At 43.8% G+C, this 22943-nt stretch overlaps 1 protein-coding gene across 3 annotated transcripts in view; it reads left to right on the forward strand.

The window, feature by feature from the left end:
- The window catches only part of LOC148008928 (CCA tRNA nucleotidyltransferase, mitochondrial-like), a 136457-nt gene that overhangs the window by 93842 nt on the left and 19672 nt on the right, over positions 1 to 22943 (forward strand). For all 3 annotated transcript variants that reach the window (XM_087673898.1, XM_087673897.1, XM_087673899.1), the window contains 2 exons: positions 15100 to 15206; positions 15300 to 15427. In XM_087673898.1, coding sequence (XP_087530024.1) covers positions 15100 to 15206; positions 15300 to 15427 — 235 coding nt within the window. The remainder of the gene's footprint in view (positions 1 to 15099; positions 15207 to 15299; positions 15428 to 22943) is intronic.

Genomic DNA, 22943 nt, shown 5'->3' on the forward strand with positions numbered 1-22943 from the left:
AATCCTTGGCTGATGACAGCTTTATGATTTTGCGTGCGGACAAGGATAATCTTCGCAAAGCATTAGATGTTAGGACTCTCTTTGGTCATGCTTTTGGTCTTCATATCAATGCTTTGAAATCAGCCATTCTCAGTTGCACGCAGTCAGATTTGCAGTCATTGGACTGGCAGGGAATGGTTGTTCCCCGTGGTTCCATTGTCAGGCATCTTGGGTAACCTTTGGGTGTTGACGTTCAGCCAAAGCAACTACTAGAGTGGATTTCACAGAAACTGGCAGCTAAGTTTCTGTATTGGAAGTCACAGGCATGGCCCTTCCATGTTCGCCTCAAAGTGGCTCAGACAATTATGTTGCCAATGCTCACATATTTCTTGCCATTGCTCCCTTGGACTACTACTACATTGAATGCTCTTACTCAGTACATTCGTTTCATGTTATGGAAGGACTTCTTGCATGCAGGCATTTCATGGATTTCTTGGTCGCATGCATGTACCCCCAAACGCATGGGTGGTGGGGCTATTTTGGATGCCGAAACTCATATGTTGGCACTCCGTTGGTCTCTTTTTCGTGCCATGTGCTTGGATAATCACCCGTAAGTCTTTATAGCCCGTTATTTTCTTGAGGATCACGGGTTTGTGCATGGTAATACCCAAATTCGGAGCTCCCGGTGGCATGTTCTTAATGCAGACTCTCGGTTTTCTAGTCCTTCATCATCCCTGCTTGCTCATTTGGTATGTTCCTGGAAATTGGTTCTCCAGAAGGCTCAGTGGCATCCAGCGGAGGACCGCTAAGCTGCTAACTCTTTTCAACTGGAATTGTTGGCAGCCTCGCGATTACTTTCTTGGGAAGGCAAACATGAGCTCAGACCAAAATTTAACCGCATGGCATGTTTGGGCTTGACCTCAGTTGCAAATGCCACCCTTGCCAGTCGCAATGTGTTTATATCGTTTCGTACAGCCAGGAGGCTTTTCAGGATCCCTCGTGGATACCGTGATTTATGGGGACAGCTTTTGATGGTGCTCCAAAGCAGACAACCCTTTCTTGCCCTTGCTTCGGATCGTCCCTGGCAGGACTGGGACCTTGCAAACCGGCTGAATTTGGAGAAGGCCTCAGCTAACCAGGTGTATCATCTTCTGATTTGGCTGGTTACTAAAGCTAATACTGTATGGGGATTGCGTAAATCTCGGTCATGGTGGAAGGTAACTGTGATGGAGGGCTGGTTGAACAAGACACCTTTCAAATGCAAGGTCTTTCTTTGGAGGGTGATGATTGGTGGTCTTCCTCTTGCTTCAGCCCTTTCCAAGCGTCGAATCTCCAACGGCAATTGTTTCTTTTGCACCGCCAGTGTGGAATCGGCCCGTCATTGATTTATTTCTTGCCCTCTCGCTAAGAAAATCTAGTCACTCTTGTCAGCTGTTTGGCGAGCAGTGGTTGGTTTCTCGCTAATTGGGTTTTCGCGCGGCCCAAATACCCCACACCGGCACAGTCGCATATGAAGATCTTGTTTCACTTTCTTAGATACTGGGCCTGTTGGCACAATTGGAACATTTGGAATGCTTTTCTTTTTGATTCAGCCTCTAATGTTCAGGGACATATTGCTAGGGTTAAAGGTCTCTTGCATTGGCAGATAGATCTCATTCGGCACTCTGACTTACTCCCTCGGGAGGACTTACTTCCCTGGCATATGGCAATTTCCTCTGCATCTTTGCCATGACTTTTGTAACTCTTTTGTCGTTTAGTACTTTTATATAACAGGGAGGACTTACTTCCCTGGCATATGGCAATTTCCTCTGCATCTTTGCAATGACTTTTGTAACTCTTTTGTCGTTTAGTACTTTTATATAACATCCATTGAGAGAGAGAGAGAGAGAGAGAGAGAGAGAGAGAGAGAGAGAGATATGGGATCCATCATGCCTCTCTTTGTCGGCGACGTCGACATGCAGCAGAGGACTTACTGGCTTTGGTCCGTTCATTGCTCGTGGACACCCCAGATGATGATTTTCTACTGTCACTGGAGATGCGTTTGGCCCATCTTATTCAAGTGTTTCAGTTGAAATCTTATCAGTAGGCCAAGCTGCATAACTTGACTGGCACATTGTAAGATAGTGCCTGTTAGTCTCATAAGTTCTTTTGCGCCTTGCATGCTTCTCCTACTGGCGAAAATATGACTAGACTCCGGGATTCCGAAGGTCACATGGTCACTGATCCGCAGACCATTGTCAATATGTGCAGAAATTATTTTATGGAACTTCTTGGTTCTTCTCCGTCACCTTCTAGCCAGGTTACGCATGCGCGCTCAGTCTTCTATTATCTGGTCTGCCAGCAGGTTCCACTTGATATGCAAGCTACTTTGGAGGCGGATATTTGCGAGGAGGAGGTTATGGATGTTTTGTTACACCTGCCTAAGGATAAAAGTCATGGTTGGGATGGTCTCACTAATGAATTCTTTGAGAACTCGGCCACCCAGCTGGTGAAGCCATTGGCGGTTATGTTTCAGCAGGTTTGGGAAACAGGGGTCATGCCTTCCTCATGGAAAGAAGGCCTTATCAAACTGATTCCAAAGGTCCCTTCGCCGTCAATGCTGCAACACTGGAGACCAATTTCTTTGATGGGCTTGATGTATAAAATCTTCTCAAAAGTGCTGGCGAATCGGCTTCACAAGCACCTTCCAGCTTTTGTGCATCCTCTCCAATATGGTTTCATTAAGGGCCGCAACATTCTGCATAATATCTTAAATGTGCAAATGGCTATTGACTATGCGAGGCACTCCAGTCAGGAAGTGGTATTGATTCAATTGGATTTGGAAAAGGCTTTTGACTATGTAGATTGGTCTTTCATTGCAGATCTCATGTTTGCTATGGGTTTTGGTACTCGGATGTCCCGATTGATCTACACCATTAGTGCTGCGGCTTCTTCAAGAGTTATGCTCAATGGTGGGATTACAGAGCCATTTGTCCTTGCACGCTCGGTCAGACAGGGTTGTCCTTTGAGTCCTCTCTTCTTTGCCCTGGCGACTCACCCGGTCCTTTTAATGTTATTCTCAATGGCGGCTCTGCTCAGCTGGCAGGATTGTCTCTTCCTTTGGGGCAGCACTTCATTAGCCAATCTTTGGCTGATGACAACTTTATGATTTTGAAGGCGGACAGGGACAACATTCGAAAGGCATTAGATGTTTGGACGCTCTTTGGTCAGGCTTCTGGTCTTCGCATCAATGCCTTTAAATCAGCCATACTCAGTTGCACGGAGCCTGATTTACAGTCATTAGGCTGGCAGGGCCAGGTTGTTTCCCGTGGCTCCATTGTAAGGCAACTTGGATACCCATTGGGGGTGGTGTACGGCCAAAGGAACTACTCGAGTGGATTTCACAAAAACTGGCAGCGAAGTTTATGTATTGGAAGTCGCAAGCGTGGCCATTCCATGTCCGCCTCAAAGTGGCTCAGACAATTATGCTGCCAATGCTAACGTATTTCCTGCCATTGCTGCCGTGGACGCCTACTACTTTGAAGGCTCTCACTCGCCCCTTTCGTTTCATGTTATGGAAGAAGGATTCACTGCAGGCAGGTATTTCGTGGATTTCATGGTCACATACATGTACCCCTAAATGCATGGGTGGAGCTATTTTGGATGCTGAAACTCATATGCTGGCTCTTCGTTGGTCTCTTTTTCGCGCCATGTGTGTGGATCATCACTCGTGGACCATTATAGCGCGTTATTTTCTTGAGGATAGCGGGCTACGCCGTGGTAATACACGACTTCGGGCCTCCTGGTGGCATGTCCTTAATGCTGACTCTCGATTTTCCAGTCCCTCTTCCTCTCTGTTACTGCACTTGGTCAGCTCTTGGAAAGTGGTGCTCCAAAAGGCCCGTTGGCATCTAGTGGGGGACCGCTTGCATACTAACTCCTTACAGCTGGAATTGTTGGCAGTATCGAGATTACTTTCATGGGAAGACAAACATCAGCTTAGACCGAGATTTAACCGCATGGCCCGTTTAGGTGTGACTTCGATTGCGGATGCTACCCTTGCCACTCGCAATGTCCTCGCATCGTTTCCGACTGCTAGGAGACTTTTCAGGATCCTGCGCGGATACCGTGGTTTATGGGAACAGCTTTTGTCGGAGCTTCAGGGTAGGCAACCCTTTCCTGCCCTGGTTGTGGATCGTCCTTGGCAGGACTGGGACCTTGCAGGCCGGTTGAGTCTGGAAAAGGCCTCTGCTAATCAGGTGTATCATCTTCTCATTCAAGATCATCAATGGCTGGGTGTGAAAGCTAATACTGTTTGGGGATTGCGGAAATTGCAGTCATGGTGGAAGGCAACTGTGATGGAGGGCTGGCTGAATAAGACACCTTTCAAATGCAAGGTCTTTCTTTGGCAGGTAATGATTGGTGGTCTTCCTCTTGCCTCGGCCCTTTCCAAGCGTAGAATCTCGAATGGCAATTGTTTCTTCTGTACCACTACTGCGGAATCGGCCCGACATCGATTTCTTTCTTGCCCACTCGCCAAGAATATCTGGTCACTCTTGTCGCAAGTTTGGCACGCAGTGGTGGGGTCCTCACTAACTCCTTTCGATTGGGTTTTTGTGCGCCCAAAGTATCCCACACCGCCACAGTTACATATGAAGATCTTATTTCACTTTTTCAGATACTGGGGATGCTGGCACATTTGGACCACGCGCAATGCTTTTCTCTTTGATTCGGCCTCTAATGTACCGAGACACATTGCCAGGCTTAAAGGGCTCTTGCATTGGCAGATAGATCTCATCCGGCACTCGGACTTGCTCCCTCGGGAGGATTTACTTCCCTGGCATATGGCAATTGCCTCTGGGTCGTTGCCATGATTGGTGTAACCTTTTTCGTGGATTAGTACTGGGATTTTCCACACGTTGGCCTAGGGCCCTCGTGTGTTTTGTAAAACAGAGAGAGAGAGAGAGAGAGAGAGAGAGAGAGAGAGAGAGAGAGATACACACGTTGGCTTAGAGCCCTCGTGTATCTTGTTATCATGTAAACTTGTACCTTTTCTTCGTAATTAATATAATTACCTTTTACGAAAAAAAAGAGAGAGAGAGAGATTTTTGGGATGGCGGAACTGTGGATGGGATCTCTTGCCGGCGCTTGTGCTTCCTCTGTCCAATGGGCGTGCGAATCTGCCTCACGTGCTGCCTGAGCCCTCCCGTCTGTCCTGCGCAGGGTCCGTTTCTGCCTTGCTTGAGCCCTGCCTTAGCACGCCTGCAATCATTCGTCGGCGAATAGACTTGCTCTGCGACCTGATGTTCGTGTGGTGCCCTGATCTACATCTGAGAAGGAGGCGCTGAATAGGGAGAACAAACAGCTCTGCCTTGCCTCTGCATGGACAGCTTTCATGCACCCTGTCAGAAACAGACCTGGTGTGCGAGCAGACTTTAGTGCACTCCCTGTGCGCCCTTATCCAGGTAGGTAGGCACTTATTTTGTCAAGTATACTGCTCCTTCAGTTCAGTTCAACACACGCCAGGGTAAGTTCTTGCAGGTTATAAACGCCGACAGTACAGATCCACAGATTTACAGCCATAGACCTGCAGTCAAATGGCTTGCAAAGGGCAGAGAAATATGATTGCAAGGACAGGTCATGTCAGTTTATCAGGAACTGAAAACGGAGATTATAATAAGTCTTAAGCTTGGTTATGGAGAATCTATAGAAGTCAAATGGTATGGATATGGCCTTTCTTGACCAGCATATAGGGAATGGGGTTGATAAAGATTTGGTTGAATCGGATGGTGACTCATCAGGAGAAGATTCCGGCCAGTTGATGGATGGTGATGAGATGAGTAAACATCGTAAAATGTCCGTGGATGAACCGGGCTTGCGTGCTCAGAATTGGCCTATGCCAAATGTTCATACTTCATGTTCTGAGCTTAATGGGCCTCTTCATTTTATGTTGGCCACTGCCAATAATCTAATGTCTGATTATGCTCATGCCAATGAGGGTAAAGCGAGTTCTTTACTAGAAGGGGAACATGTGGTAGCTGTTATGGGTACAGATCTGGTTTTACATCAGATTGCTGCTTTCCATGAGAGGGCAGCCATCTTTTACTTCATGAGGACTCCTTTGATCACTAGAATTTGTTCCTGGTTGCAGTCTATGCTTGTCAATGTTGTGATGGGCCAAGATGATGCTTTAGGACAAGTGCAGGCCCCTCTAGTTGAAGAAGTTTATGATGGACTGAGGGGGTTTTTTGAAGTCCTTTTTGGTTCTACGGAAGTGCGGGCTTTTATTATGCAACGTATCCCTTTGTTTATGGATAGTCAGTTAGTGCATATGGTCCCTTGGAGACCTATGGCGGAATTCAAAGAGGTACTCAGGCAGGCATGTCCAATCTGGGTTGAGGTGGTTGATTTTCTTGCACATCTTTGGAGACTTCTACCTTTGGTATTGAGAACTCTTGGTGAGGTGTTGGTGGAGCCTCAGTTGGCCTCCTGTAATAGATATAGGGCCTGCATGCTTTGGGATATAGGAAAACCTCGTCTCGCCGACCAAAGTCCGGTTTGAGGTTCTGGAATTGCAAACGTTGGTTTACAAGCTGAAATGGGGTACATTTGTTGGTCACTATTTCAGATGTGGCCAATTGGGCAATTTCATTTCAGAATGTGATAAAAGCCCTGATGTTTTGCAGAGTTCAATGGTTCCTGACATGGATATGCATGAGCATTAACCGCAACAAGTGGTTCAGCAGCCAAACCCTGATCATGTGCCACTTGTCCAACATGGACATGATGATGGAAACTGGTATAGAGCGTGTATCGCTTTCAATTGGTCGAAATTCGTCTATGCAGGATAATTCTTAGGTCACTGTGGTCAGATGCAATGCTAGACAGGAGCCTCATTTGTTTGCTGCCCATCCACCTTTGCAGCCTATTACTTAAACTTTTCAACGTAGAGGTAGGGGTTACTACATGAAACCTCAACCCTCGCGTTCTCTTGCAACCGTTGCAGAGGAAAAAAGGGCTTTTGATTCTGCTTTGCGCTTTGATGCGCGTGGGAGGCTTCTACCCCCTCGTGATGTTTTTCGTTCTCAGCAACAACAGTTTCCTTCCCGTGATTTGACTGCTAGTTTGCAGAGAGCAGATTTGGTAGACGTGATTTGAAGTGAGATGGAGAAATTTTAGGCCGCTAAAGTTGTTGAAATGAAAGGGAAAGGCAAAGGGATGGTTTAGTAGTTTCTTTCTATGTTTTATCATGAGAATTTCTTTATGGAATGTGAAAGGTGTTTCTTCGGGCAGTAAGCATTATCGGTTGTGAAAAGTTGTGTTGACTGGAAATTGGGATGTTTTTTGTGTTGTGGAGCATAAACAACATGCTTTGGCAAGATCTACCTATGTATACAAGGATTATTTAGTTTTTTTTTAGTGGTCGGGCTCCACATAAATTTGGAGTTATGTTGACTATTAAAGCCTCTCTGCAACCTTCCCTGGTTTCTTAGGACCATCGCGGTAGATATATGATTCCAGAAATCTTATAGAGGGAGAGATTTTGTGGCTAGTGGGGGTGTATGCTCCTTCTGCACGAATGTCGTCAACTCTGGGATGATTTTCACTGTCTTGCCATGGCTCGTTCAAGCTTTGTCATGGGTGACTTTAATGCATGCGTATCTATGGATCAAGCGACTGCACAACACTCGATCATGGATGGTCCTCAACGACAAGCTTGGGATGCTCTAGCAGCTGTATCTTTGAAACAGGACATGTGGTCTTGGATGTATCCTTCTCAGATTGGATATACTTATTGCTCTTTTCAACATCCAAATACTTGGCTCCGATTGGATTGGATCCATATTTGTCAGAGTGATTCTTTTCTTCCTGAAGTTATTGATATGTGGGTGGAGAGATAGTATGTTTTGTCAGACCACTATCCTTTGGTCCTGGAGCTGAATCACAGACCTGTTCATGCCTTTAAGGCTCTCCTTACCTGTTTGCCTCTTTGCTTCAATCAATCCTTTCTGCTGCAAATTCGGTTTTTGGAATGTATTCAGCAATTGATTGCTTCTTTTAGCTCCAGGGTCCTCTATGAAGGGATCGAAGCATGGGCTGGTTTTAGGGATAATGCCCAATCCTTATCGTGACAATATGGTATTCAGCATGCCTCCTCTTTACGCGCTGAATTGTGACATGCACAATCATTGTTGACCCACTTGTTGTCTTTGTGTCAGTCGGGGGACTCCACTGATGACTTGCTCACATGCATTGAATGGTTGAAAGGTAGAGTTCAATCTTTATAGGAAGAGGAATATACGAAATACAAATTGCTGGCAAGAGCGGACGCTTTACACGACAATAACAATCAATCCCATCAATTTTTGCTCGACTGCACAAGAAATACGCTGGAGAAAATATTGTTTGTTTGATGAATGAGCAAGGTGTTATGGTGATTGAACATGCTTCCATCATTCAAATGTGTGTTGACTTTTATAAAACATTGTTGGGCCAAAAGGAGATTCTTTCAAATGCAGTTCTCTCTGCTCATTGATCTATTTGCAATGTGGTGGGTAATCATGTCAATCTAGAATGGGTTGATTTGATGGAGGCCGATATTTTGGCGGAGAAAGTGTAAGAGGTGCTGTCTCATTTGCCTTAAAGGAAAAGCCTTGGCTTGGATGGACTTCCTAACGAGCTATTTTCGACCCATGTAGAGTAACTCAAGGACCCATTATCTCCTCTGTGTCAGCAAGTGTGGAATTCTGGGGAGATGCCTTCAGACTGGAAGATTGCTGCCATTCGATTACTGCCTAAAGTTCCCTCTCCATCCTTCTTGAAACAATGGAGACCCATTTTTGTTATGGGTTCCTTATATAAAATATTTTCTAAAATCATTGCCAATAGATTGCAAAAAGTATTTCCGCAGTTGATTCATCCATGTCAATACGGTTTCATTAAGGGACGGAATATAATGCACAACATTTTGAATGTTCAACTAGGGATTTTGACTATGCTAAAGCTTTAGCCCAATAGGTTGTGATGCTGCTCTAGCTTGATATTGAAAAGGCATTTTATCATGTTAGCTGGTCTTTTTTGAGGCAACTAATGACCACCATGGGATTTGGGCCTCGTATGATTTCTCTTGTGGATACCATTAGTTAGGGTGCTGTAGCCCGCATCGCACTTAATGGAGAGATCACTGATAAAATTGCCTTATCCCAGTCTCTTGGGCAAGCCTGTCCTCTTAGCCCTTTGCTGTTTGCCTTAGTCAGTCACCCGATGCTTTCATTGTTGGACAAGTTGGCTGATCAAGGTGAGATTGTTGGTCTAACTCTTCCGAGTGGGGCCCAACTTTTGGGGGAATCTTTGGCAGATGATTCCTTCATGTTTCTTAAGGCTGATCGCTCGAATGTCAATCAAGCAATGGTTGCATGGAATATTTGGTGATGGCTTCGGGACTTCATATTAATACTCAGAAATCTACACTCCTTTCTTGCATGGAAAATGATTTGCAGGCCTTGGGCTAGCATGGAATTGTGATTCCTAAGCGAAACATAATCAGACACTTGGGTTATCCTATTGGCGTGAATGTAGCTCTCTGTGCATTGTTGGATTGGATGCCATCCCGTATTCATGATCGGTTCATGTACTGAAAGTCCGAAGGCTGGCCTTTTCATGTGAGACTTAAGGTTGCTCAATGCATCATGATCAACATGGTTTCGTTTTTCTTGCCTCTCCTTCCTTGGACCAAGAAGTTTCTTCTTGAACTGGTTCAACCCATCTGATTCATGTTGTGGAAAAAGAAAGGAAATCGCTTGGGCCAGGTGTGATTTCGTGGCAGCATATTACTACTCCTAAAAGGATGGGGGGATTAGCTTTGTTGGATGTTAACCTGCATATGGCAGCCTTGAGGCTAGCACTTTTGCAGGCACTATGTAAAGAGAGACATCCCTGGTCAGATGTTGCAAAATGTTTTATAGAAAAGACTGGAATCTCTCATGGTAGCACAATTATTCATGCTTCTTGGTGGCATGCGCTTAATTCCATAAGACCCATCAAGGTCTTCTAGTTTTTTCTCCTTTCTCATTTGATCGCATCTTGGCAGGCGATGTTACGTTTTGCAGTTTGATGCCCTCCTGATTTTCATAAGGAGGAGAATTCGATGCAAAGTGAAGTACTGGCTACTTCCAGGTTGTTGGATTGGCTTGATAAATATTTGCATAGAGATAAGTTCAATCGGATGGATCGATTGGGGTTGCAGACAGTCCATGATGGTGTCATTCTTGGACAGGCTTGTCTTTATTCTTTTCAGCGTATCCGTCAACACTTTCGAGTACCTCGAGATTATCATGACATTTGGTCGTCTATACAGGATAGGCTTTTGAGGATCTCCCCTCTGCCAATATTACAACCATTGTCTCCTTGGCATGATTGGAAGTTTGTGATTCTTGATGATTTTGAGAAAAGGTTAGCTAACCAGATTTATCATCAAATGGTGGAGGTCAAGAGATGGGTCACGAGAAAGGCAAATAAATTATGGCGTATTCGGGATAGCAAAAAGAAGTGGCAGGAAAGATTCATCCAGCTCTGGAAGACTAAGGTTCCATATCAGGGTAAAGTGTTCATGTGGAGGCTGCTTATTGGGGGTCTTCCAACTTGCGATGTGCTACGTGCCCGCAAGATCTCAGCTGGTCATTGTGTATTCTGCACTACATGTGATGAAACAATGCTTCATCTCTTTGTCTCTTGCCTTGTTGCTAGACAGATTTGGAGTTTTGTTTCTTGTGGTGGTTCGTGGCAACTCAGCATTAGATATCGGTTTGTTCCTGGATTATGGGAAAAATGACTTCTTCGCCCTCTTTGCTCTCAGATTTTTCCTGCCTTTTCCATTTCCTTAAATGGATAGCCTTGTGGCATATATGGCATACTCGGAATGCCTTCATTTTTGATTCAGTGTTGGGTATCCATGGTCATGTGACACGTGTTGGTGGTCTAGTACTATGGCAGATCTCTTCTATGGTCTTAGTAGATCTAGTTCTTCTTGACATTGCTACTCCCTGGCTGGATATTGTTCACTCCACTCCAACCGTCCTTTCTGAGTGACATTTGTGTGTTACAGTTGTGGTAGACTTTCAAGTGTATTTTTTTTCCCCCTTTGCTGACCTAATGGTCTGATGTAAATATTTTCTACTTAATTCAATTATCTGAGAGAGAGAGAGAGAGAGAGAGAGAGAGAGAGAGAGAGAGAGAGAGAGAGAGAGAGAGATTACGAAAAAAGAGAGAGAGAGAGAGAGAGGGGGGGGGGAGTGAGATGCTTGAGTCTTGACTCTTGAAACTTGAAAGTTGAAAGAGAGGGAGAGGGACGAGGGTTGGGGAAAGGTTGAAGGAGCAAGAGTGAGAGAGAGGGGATGGGAGATGAGAATGGCAAATGCTTTGATAGGGTGTGGGATAGAGAGGGATGGGAGATGAGATTCGAGAATGGCAAATGCTTTGATAGGGTGTGGGAAAGAGGGGATGGGAGATGAGAATGACAAATCACAAGTCAATTCAAGATCCAAGAGAGGAAGATGAGAATGGAAAATGCTTGCTGAATTGGTGTGGAAGCATGGAGGAGAGGAGCACCTTTTGTAGATGAGGGAAGGGTCAAACGGTCAAAGAGGGGTCAAGAGTCAAAGAGGGCTGCCAGCTGGATGGAATCCAAGGAACGCTTGGGGGGGGGGGGGAGTAAAGGGTGTGAGATGAGGTATCCAAGGCTTCCCAACCCCCGAAAAGTGCCATGCAGGCGGAATGTGCTGGATTAAAGCAGAGGGAGAACGTGTAGACGCGGTGGCCAAGATCGGCTTGTTTTTTCATTCGGATCCGTATGGTACCGTAGAGTATGGATCGTATGGTACGATTAGTACCGTACGACGCACGGAGATAACTATGCCCACAACTACTGGTTGAGCATAAGTTTATACAACTTTTGCTAGTGAAACCCATTGCTCACTTGGGCTACTTAGGCTGTCCCTGTGACCTAACTAACTTGCACTTCACATCCGAACCTCATTTTTGCATTAATAACTAATCAAATGCTAAGTAAAGCATAAAAAATTCATGTCGTTATGATAGACCTAGTAGTCAAGGCAACCTTGGTGGTCAGGACGCTTGAGAGTTGATTGTTGAGAGAATGATGGTGGAAAAGTATTCCATTCGGAATGGATAGTTGTTCAAACAAGGCAAATTGTATGTGCTTGTTGAGGATATATGGATTTTGTATGGAGTGTAATGGTTTGCTAGGGGTGGGACTTTTAACGCACACCAAACTTTGGTCTTGGTTGCTTGATACATTTATTGGTCACACATGAGGACTTTGATTAATTCTTATGAGCATGAGTTCTCGCAATGTTAGCATTTCTATGGATTTTGGTGTAGAATTACCCTATATGAATCGAGATCATGATGTAATTTGGGTCACAATCCACCAATTGACAAAAAAGGCTTGATGATTTTGATAGACGCCCTTCAAGAGCACAAATTGGCTAGTCTCTTTGATGAGCAATTGTATAGACTTTATGGTTTGTCTAGGGAAATAGTCACTTGATTGTGGTTCTAAGTTTACTGGTCATTTTTGGTAAACAGTCTTTTAGAAATTGGAGACTCAATTGTCGAGATCGTCTTGGGGGCATCTTGAGACCAATGGACAGATTAAGAGAATAAATCAAACTATGGAGGATGTGCAACATGCGTATGTCTCCTGTAGAGAATTTGATTGGGAGCGTTACCTTCCTTTGATCAAGCTTGCTTATGATAGTGCTAAGTATTCGGCTATTGGGTATAGCTTGTTTAAGCTCATGTACAATTATGAGCCAAAATGATTGATTGTTGTTGTGCTAAAGGGGATGAAAATTTAGTTCGTGGTTGACTTTTTTACACGATATGTAGGGGATGTTGATGATTGCGAGGGAAAGCATTAAAATAATCCAGGATGGTGCCATGTTTTATTCTAACCAAAATCACTCCTTGAGAGCTCCAAGAGGGCATGTGGGTTTGCCTTAAAGTCCCTAGGGACACCGATTCAATGACTATTGCCAAATGTTATAAATTATCTTTGAGGTACTATGGTTCTTTCCAAGTTACGAAGAAGATAAGTAGCATGTCTAAGGACTTAAGATTTACCTCCATGCATTCGAATTTATATGGTGTTCTGTGAGCCATTTGAAAGAACGACTAAGGCAAGGTAAACATACATTACTAATTGTGGAAATTGTAAATCGTTCGACTAGAGGACATTGCTCATTATATTCCACTCAGACTTGAATCGGTTCTTGACCATAGAATAAAACATTCTTATTGGACCCTATATGCCGAGTATTTGGTCAAGTGGAAGAATCTCACGGAGGTTGAGGCTACATCGAAGTTGGTATGCTCATTGAATAGCCATTTTTCAATTTCATTCTTGAAGATATCGCTGAAGACGTCAACAATCATGCATAAAGGGGAAAGTGTTACATCCTTAGACATTTGGATGGGTGCTATTGGACTATTGCATTGTTTAATGTGGTCATGAAGTGACTCAATGCGAATGCATTAAGGGCACTTCAGGGGTTAGGCCGAGTCCTATTTATAGGTCTTGAGGCCCTATTCTACACATCATTGTGTGATCACCACTCTTGGACTCTTGGCCTTTAGGTTGATGCATTTGTACCTTGGAGCAATGTGGGCTGTTGGCATGGGATGCCAATTTTTGGGATGTGGTTGTGACTTGGTTTGTTGCTAGCTCCTAGGCTTAGAGGTGAGCCCGTTGGGCTCTATGGTTGGGAGGTGAGTCAGATGTCCATTTCTCTCATGTTTGTGGATATGGCTTGTGTTGTGTCTCGTGTGTAGATTGGACACTAGGAAGGTGTTGCAATCACCTTTGGATATGGCAAGTTACCTTTTTTCTCCGAGGTTAAAATTTGATGGACTCCCCAATGCCCCATGGCATCAATGTTGAACGTTTGTAGACTTACATGTCTTGAGAGATGGCAGAGTACAGTTTGCATGTAGGTTCTGCAAGTCAGATGCAGACACTTGAGTACATGATAGTGTAACACAGCTTGAAACTTTAGTATTTTGGACTTTAGGAGGAGGAGAATTGGATTCATGATTCTAGTCAATTTGACATGGAATGTTATGATAACTTTCTTATTTTCTTAGGAGTACCAAGCTCATCCTGAATGCCATTGAGATGGTCTCTCTCAGAGATTTTCTATAGAATTGCCTAATTCAATTACTCAGATGGATTTTGTACTCACTCCATGAATGATGCTTTGCTGAACGCCATCAATATAATACTAGGCCATGGTGGACTGCAACATTGTGTCGTCCAAAATCACTTGGTTTCAAGTCTCAAACTTGATCATCTGTATTGAAGGATGAAAGTCCCCTGATGCAAGAATAACACCAGGACACGTGTTCATTTTGATGTTGATAGTTTGATTTTAGACTTTTGGATATATATTGCAATGGACAAGTTTGGGGCTTCTGCTGCAAATGTGGGTGTGGTTGGAGTGAATTGTCAAATTTGCCTATATTTAAATGAGCAGTTTACTATTTAACTGCTTTTCTTAACTTCATGAGTTATCATGTGGTAGACTCTGGCAAAACTACACCATTGTAAACAACTTTTTGAGTTTACATTCAAATGATCTATATTGGAAATGTTAAACAGTGTGCACTGTTGCTGAACAAGAAAATTTTTGATGTGCAACAGAGGAGGAACATGCTCTAGAAGGGCTGTGTCTTACATCTCTGACCAAGTTTCAGGAAAATATTTGGATGTGGGAATATTAAAAAAGGCTGGAGTGACACATTTAGTGCAGATTTATGCTTGGAAAGCTATCCTAAATGAAATCGGCAAACACAAACATTGGCTTTGGCTTTTGTACATGGTCCTACAAATCATTGTGTGTGCATGTATGTGTGGTTGCATGTGCGTGCATGTGTGTGTGTGTGCGTGCGTATGTATGTGTGTGTGCATGTGGTTTTATTTTCTTTTTTGGTCTTTGACGTGGAGACACTTTTTCTTTGATTGCATGACTGTGAGGCAATGCCATCCAATTAAACTTAACAGAAATATGGTGGTGTGGTAACGCCATAAATGCCTTCTGTTTATCTTTGGTGGCAAAAAAGCAGTTGCAAGCCTTGATTATGAGCTCCATGCTGATATTAAAGCTGCTGTTGATCTGGATATTAGGCTGGCACTGAGGTGCAAAATCAGCCGAGAGCGCATTGGACGAGAGGTGGGTTTATCGAACAGGATTTCACAAGTCATAGCACTCATGTTATATTCTGATAAGCTTGTGAATTATAAAGATTACTCTTTGTATTTGCAGATAGATAGAATATTTAGGGCAAATAAGCCGATCAAGGCTATTCGGCAATTGGTGGGCCTGCAACTTTTTCCAATAATATTTTGTCCACCTCCAGAGTTGGAGATGACCTTGCCAGAAGATGTAGAAAGGTAAATCATATATCAAACCTGGTGTAGCAAAAGTAATGGCGATTCACATAGAGGGTTTACAAATGCCTTGCATATTGAATCAATGAAATGATTTCTATTTTGAAATGGTAGTGGAATCAAGCTTATAGAAGGAAATCCTGCAAGATATCACTTTGCTTTTTGCTTTGGTGTTTTATTGACGATAATCATTGATTGTATCATTTAATGAGCAATACAAAAATGATTTAAGAATAGGAGCAGACTATGTAGGACCTAACTTCAATGCTGATTTAGAGAAAATCCCTGAAAATCTATATGAATGGAAGTGGAATTAACCGTAAGCTGCATATATGATATTAATCAGGTAGCATTGTATTAGATGTTTTCAAGACCTTTAATCTAAAACTACAAACTGCCTACAAGCGGTTAGCTAGGTGTATTTCATACATGTTTTTTCCTCTTCTGATTTTTTTCATCAGAGGATCTGGTTTTATATGAGGTCCAAGGAATTTTCATGTTAAGTCTAATTAGCATGCCTGTGTTACATCTGTTGCTCATAGGATCAACGGAGCACCATGTACTTATGCCCATTATTAATATTCATGTAGACAGGAGGCAAGAGGAAGTAGGCATGCCTCTAATGCACATTGCACAATGACCATATCTAGGGTGAGTGTGAAAGAAAAAATGCCACTTAACATCTTCACGTAGGACATAACAGACTAATGACGTGCTAGTATGCTGATAGAATCAAATTTATGATAAGACAAAGCATAACAAATAAAAATACAAAACCATTGCTAGTGGTTTAGTTGGCTAGAAATTCCTCTATTCCAGGCATCTCAACTCACCTAATTTGTCTCTAGTAGGCTATTTTGTAGATAACAGAGGGAGATGTTTGAGGAATTGAACTCTAGCTTGGTTGAGGGGCAAAAATTGATTGGCACAAGTAGTTGGCTTCCTTGCTGATTTGACTTTGATTGGGGATCTAACTTCGCCTTTACACGGGTAAGTGAGGGATAGACAGTCAAAGACCTAGGGTTCCAAGTGGGGTTTGACATGGTAGCAGCCCAACAGTTTGTACCTGTGATAAAGACTATCTGGTAGAAGCTTACCTATTGGAGTATGTGGGCCAACAAGCTCTAGGGTTAACTAGGTCTTATTGGTGATGGCTTGCTGTACAACTTCTTCTTGGTGCTTCTCATCATCTTGTGTTTCCTAAATAGGCCACCTAGTCCGGAACTTCTGTGGTTTGATAGTAGAGAAGGCTTGGGAATTATTGATCTGGAGTGGCAAAGCTAGTTTCTTTTGGTCAACCTGATGGTTCGAGGGCTCACACCAGATGGGCAGACTTGGAAGCTTTTCATAAAGGAGGGCTTCAAGGAGTCTTCTTTCTCTTAGAGGACACTAGACAACATCTATAAGGTGGACCTTCACCGTAAGGCTGACTACCCTCCTCATATCATACTTTCTTCACAGCTTGCTATGAGTTTGGCAAAGCTTGCAAAAGGTTCTAAGGTAGATGCTTCTAGGTTGTTAGGAGGAGATTGATAATGCATGCACATGCAATGGGCTGTTTAGAAGGATAGGCCTGCCCATCCTGTAAGATTTTGGAAATATATTTACTGGAATGCAAACTTGTGTGACTGTGTCAGAGTGTAGCGTATGCAGAAGCATATGACCGGAGTGAAAGAAAGAAGTGGAGAGAGAGAGAGAGAGAGAGAGAGAGAGAGAGAGAGAGAGAGAGAGAGAGTATAATACTGAACATGGAAGGCAAATATGTACAAGGTCTGTGTGAGTATAACCAGCCAAAGATCTCTCTCAACCTGCACGAAAACTGAAGTAACTATGACTTGGGGTAGACAGCCTAAATAGGCCAGAAATAATACAATAATTAGATCTTTTTTTTTGCAAGTAAAATGTGGCTGATTATATCACTCAGAAAAACTGGTTACAACAGAGTGCTCATGCTCAACAGATTAGCTGGAGCTGATGAAAGTCACAAGTACATCATGTATACAAGCCTCTCAAGGCGGTCTGGGGGGGATGGGGGCAAGAAGCCATGGAGGGGGGGTGTATCGCCATCTGGGGCTGCTTGCTTGCATCACGAAAAATAGGTCTTGGCCGCCCCAAGTGCGCATGAAATGACATCGGAGCTCCTGACGAGCCCTGGATTCGCCCTGCACCTGATCCCATCGGCCGCAGAGGGAGTGGATGATGGAGGTCCAGAGCTCTACTAAAGTCGCATGTATAGAAAGTCTCTCTCCACTGAAAGCCTCCTGACACTACGCCCTTTCAGATACGCCAACCAGTAAGACTCCCTATGATCTCCCATATCTCATAGTGGTCTGCTGTGGGCTCAAGTACTTAGGGGATGGGTAGAGCCTCCAAACCGATCATTGCGCATGACTCTACCCTGGAATGACCCAAGTGCGCATGAAATGACATCGGAGCTCCTGACAAGCCTTGGATTCGCCCTACACCTGATCCCATCGGCCGCGGAGGGAGTGGATGATGGAGGTCCAGAGCTCTGCTAAAGTCGCCTGTACAAAAAGTCTCTCTCCGCTGAAAGCTTCCTGACACCGCGCCCTTTCAGATATGGTAACCAGTAAGACTCCCTATGATCTCCCATATCTCAGAGTGGTCTGCTGTGGGCTTAAGTACTTGGCGGATGGGTAGAGCCTCCAAACCAACCATTGCGCATGACCCTGCCTCAATAATGAATATTGTCTTGCATCCCGACCTCATATGAAGGTGGCGGTCTTGGCTGATTGCGTGCTAGCAGAAAGCTCCCCATGAGATACATCCAAGGCTGGGTGCTATACGAGGAAGGATGCGGCATGCACCTCTCCACACGAGCTGCGCCGCCTCACACAAGAAAAGGCAGTGCTTTGGTGTTTCCAAAGGCTATTGCCTGCAGTGCATACAACCTCTCTTCTTCTGCGTCTAGAGAAGCCAACTTCCGACTGCCAAGCCTCCATGTGCCACCAGCCATAAGAAATATGATACCCTCCTCGGCCTCCAACTATCCCATAGGCGGTGCTAGAAGGTCCGTTGGAAAGGCTCCGTGATGCCGTGCTCCGCCTAGTGCCTGCTACGTGACGACACCCAATCCATATCCTCCTACTGTTGGGAATAAAGGCCTCATGCCTTTAAATGTGCTCGAATGTGAACACACCCTTAGCACTTGTACTTCCACATATATATCGATCTAAAAACCTAAAGGTACACTCTCATCATTGTACCTACAAACGTGCACACTCTCTGCTTTGCTCGCTCTCACTCTCTCTGTCTCTCCGCACCTAAGGAACACCTACTGTCTCGATCTTCGTGTTTGACCCGCCACTACAAACTCGTATCAGTGTCATCAGGTTCTGTGCGTTTCCCGAGATCTAACAAGACCAGAAAACAACCGGAGTTCTTAACGATTTGTGTGTTGGGCTGAGGCAAAAGACCACGTGCGCAGAGGGTGACCAGCATGGTGACTAGGCAACGTTTGGCGTCAGGTAGGGGTAGATTGCCAATGGTTCAGGCGGGCTGGATAGGCGACAACAGCTGTTGAAGAGTAGTCGCAAACGAGTTGACGGACGGTGCTTGACAGACGGCCCTTGCAAGGCAGTAGACCTGTGCAGAAACGTGACGGGTAGTAGCTGACAGGACTGGAGGTGCGCTGCACGGCGCTGACGACACGTGTGGCAGCACAGTTCAGCGGGTCAACGGACCTGTCATAATTTTCTTCCAAAATCAATTTCTTCTTGAAACTCCTTTTACCCAATGAGGGGCGTTCATGCATGTAGGCACAGTCACAGTCAGGATTTTGTGCAGATTTGGGCCCAGAAATGTGGGGCTTTTCTCAAATTTGGGGATCCCAACGCAGAATTGGACAATCTGACTCAAAAATTGCAAAGTCGGTGCACATTTGCCCCGGAATTTTGGGGTCTTTCACATTTTTAGTGAAATTCTTCAATTTCACTGAAATTAGTGCACGCAGGACTTGCAAAATTTGGGGATTTGTCCAAATTTGGTACGAGCAAGTTGCAACAGTGATATTTGTCTCAGAAATTGCAGGAATTTGTGACATTTTGTCCTTGACATTTAGGGATTTTCATGTACATGTAGGAATTGGGCTGAAATTTACCCAATTTCTCGATATTGATGCACATTGGACCCCGTGCAATTTGGGGCTTTTGCAGTTTGGGAAAACTCTATGCAGCATTTTGTCATTTTATATATATGCAAGTTCAATTCCATGCAATATGGACATCAACACTTGGTAAATTTTGGGGGTTTTACTGAAATTACTCTATTTTTGGAAAAATTGGCCTGTTCTATGCATGACAGAGAAAATGCAGATGTGCGGTTGATGCTTTGAGCACAAAAATCTTGGGGATCTTGACCGTGCGTGTCAAATTTTATGCTCGTGGGTACATGTACAACAGAAATTGCAGCTAAAATTTGGAATTTCTCATGTAATGTGATGCATATGCCCTTGGAACAACTGTAAGCAGTTGTGGAATGCTGTAGCACATGGTTTGGTGCTTCTGAAAATTTAATTGCAGATCTGAAATCTGTGCTTCTACATGGTTATTTATTGCTGGTTGGTACTTGTTTGTACCTTGGTCACTTGGGTGACAGTTTGGGCTTGCATTTGCTGGTTTTTTGGTCACATTTGGGCTGAAAATCATGGCTGGCAGCAATGACAGCAGTAATCTAATGCACATAAAGAAGCTTGAATGAGCACATAACTTTGCAGTTGGCAAAAGCAGTGCTACAATATCTTGTTGCAAAAGTAGGCAAAGACGATCAAAACCAAAGGGGCAAAGCCCGTGGACATGGAATAGGAAGATTGGGATGAATTAAATGAGCTTGCATGCTCAACCATCGAGCTATCGATTTCTGATGCCTTGTTGTTTAACATTGAAGGTTTGGATTCTGTATATCCTAGAAGAACACTTATGTACAAAAGAGTGCTGCAAGCAAAGTATATTGGCTGAAAAAGCTTATGGATTTGCGTATGAAAGAGGGTACAACAATGTCTACTTACTTGAGTGAGTTTAGCTCTATTTTCAGCCAGCTGGTTGCCTCGAAGTTCATGATTGATGAGGAATTTAAGGCTACTTTCTTGCTTTACACTCTACGAGAGATTTGGGATACATTCAGGACTGCTATGAGCAATTCTAATGTGATCCTTTTGTATGTTGATGTAGAGAGTGCTCTAGTCATGGAAGAAATGAATCGGCAGAACAATGCATCTGGTAAGTTTTCTAGTGCTTTGCCTACTAGGGGCAGATCACAGCAAAAAGGCAAATATGATAGCAAGGGACGTAGTAAATCATGTGGCAAAGATGTTGAACGCCATCATTGTGGCAAGAAGGGTCACTTTAAACGTGACTGCTACAAATGGATGAAAGAGAAAGGAAAGGGCAAGAAGACAGATGATAGCAAGGAAGAGAAAAAAGACAGTTAGCCTAAGAAGACAGTGATAGTGGGAGTGATGTATTCTTTGTCTCTTCACACTTTAGTACACATGCTTTACTTGCAGATACATATGATGACATGCATACCTCGATTCTCGATTCACGTGCTTCTTTTCATGTTACCCTCCCATCGTGAGTGGTTCTTTGACTATATAGGGGGTCGACATGGTGTTGTCCATCTTGGGGACAACTATGTAGGTGACATTGCAGGTATTGGTAGTGTGTAGTTGCAGTTTCAGCATGGCTTTGTCTTCACACTTCAGCATGTACGGTATGTACCTCAGCTCAAGAAGAGCTTGATTAGCACAAGGTAGCTAGATGATGATCATTTTTATACTACCTTTGGTGATGGAAAATGAAAGATCTGTAACGGATCTAGAGTGATTGCCAGAGGGTGCAAGAGTGATACTTTGTATCCTCTTCATGTATCTAGTGTGCTTGACCATGTTGTTGCCATGATCGAGCAGCCAAGTGTTTCTTTGTGGCATGGCCAGTTGGGACACATGAGTTGCCTTGTTTTCGTTATGTTGATTTTGAGCATTGTGATCATTGTGTTTATGGTAAACATGCACAAACGTCTAATAAAAAGTCTCTTATGCTGAAATCTTCTCCTCTAGAGTTAGTACATTCAAATGTATGCTAGATACCAGGATTATCTTTAGGGAGAAAGAAATATTTTGTCACCTTTGTCGATGATGCTACACAAAAGGTATGGGTTTATTCTATTCGTAGCAAGGATGAAGTACTCCACAAGTTCAAAAAATTCCTGGCATTGATTGAAAATCAGAGAGATAAGACACTCAATTGTCTTCGCTCTGATAATGATGGGGAATATGTATCCAAGGCCTTTCAAGCATTTTGTGATAGCAAAGGGATAAAGAGGAAGCTCAGTGGCCCTTATAATCCACCCCGGAATGGAGTTGCAGAATGTATGAATTGGACCATACAGGATAAGGTCTGTGCGATGCTGTCTCATGCTACATTACCCCATGGTTTTTGGGCAGAGGCTGTTATGACAGCCGTTCACTTTATTAATCGGTCACCAAACAGGTCTTTGGGAGGGGGGAGTTCCACAAGAAGCGTGGTTAGGCAAGCCACCTTTGTATGCTCATCTGAAACTGTTTGGCTGAGAGGCTTTTGTGCACATTCGTGAAGAAAAACAGAACAAACTTGAGCCAAAGTCCTGTAAATACATTTTTCTTGGATATGGTGACAAGGGTGAAATGGGGTATAGATTGTGGGATCTCCAGAAAAGCAAAGTAGTACGTAGCAACGATGTTATCTTCCGGGAAGATCGCATGCATAAATAGCCCAAGAAGACTGAGGAGGTCCATAGGGTTGCATTCCGGGAAGAAATACCTTTTGGACAACAAAATGTGCCCCCTTTACAGTGGCATATATTTGTTGTAAATAAACCTATAAATGTAGAAAATGATGCTGGAAATGATCAGCAAGCTATTGCCCATGATAATGAGCCACTACATGTGCAGGTACAGCCAGGACATCAAGCTGTTAATGCTGATTTGCTGGCTGAAATGCCAGGACAGCATGCTAAAATTGGAAATTTGTAGGAACAGCCAACAAACAATGATCATTGGATTAGGAGATTGTCTAGGGCTACTAGACAACCTGACAGATTTGTTCTTGGTGCAAACAATGTGGTTGATTATGTCATGTTGATAGACTGTGGTGAATCATCTTGCTTCAAGGAAGCAATGCACAGACAGGACAGCAAGAAATGGTATAAAGCCATGTTGTTAGAGATGGAATCTCTTGAGAAAAATGGCACTTGGGACTTAGTGCAGTTACCTAAAGGACAAAAAACACTTCCATGCAAATGGGTTTACAAGATGAAGGTCACTTCTGGTTCCTCACTAAAGTACAAAGCAAGATTGGTTGCAAAGGGTTCAAACAGGAACATGGAATTGATTCTGTTGAGATCCTCTCTTCTGTAGTCAAGATGACTACTTTGAGAACTATTTTAGGCTTGGTTACAGCTGAAGATATAGAGCTCATACAGATGGATGTAAAGACTGCATTCTTTCATGGTGATTTGCATG

The sequence above is a fragment of the Lygodium microphyllum genome, unplaced genomic scaffold (assembly GCF_053477565.2).
Source record: "Lygodium microphyllum isolate KBCC unplaced genomic scaffold, Lygodium_microphyllum_v1.1.10 scaffold_45, whole genome shotgun sequence".
NCBI lineage: Eukaryota > Viridiplantae > Streptophyta > Polypodiopsida > Schizaeales > Lygodiaceae > Lygodium > Lygodium microphyllum.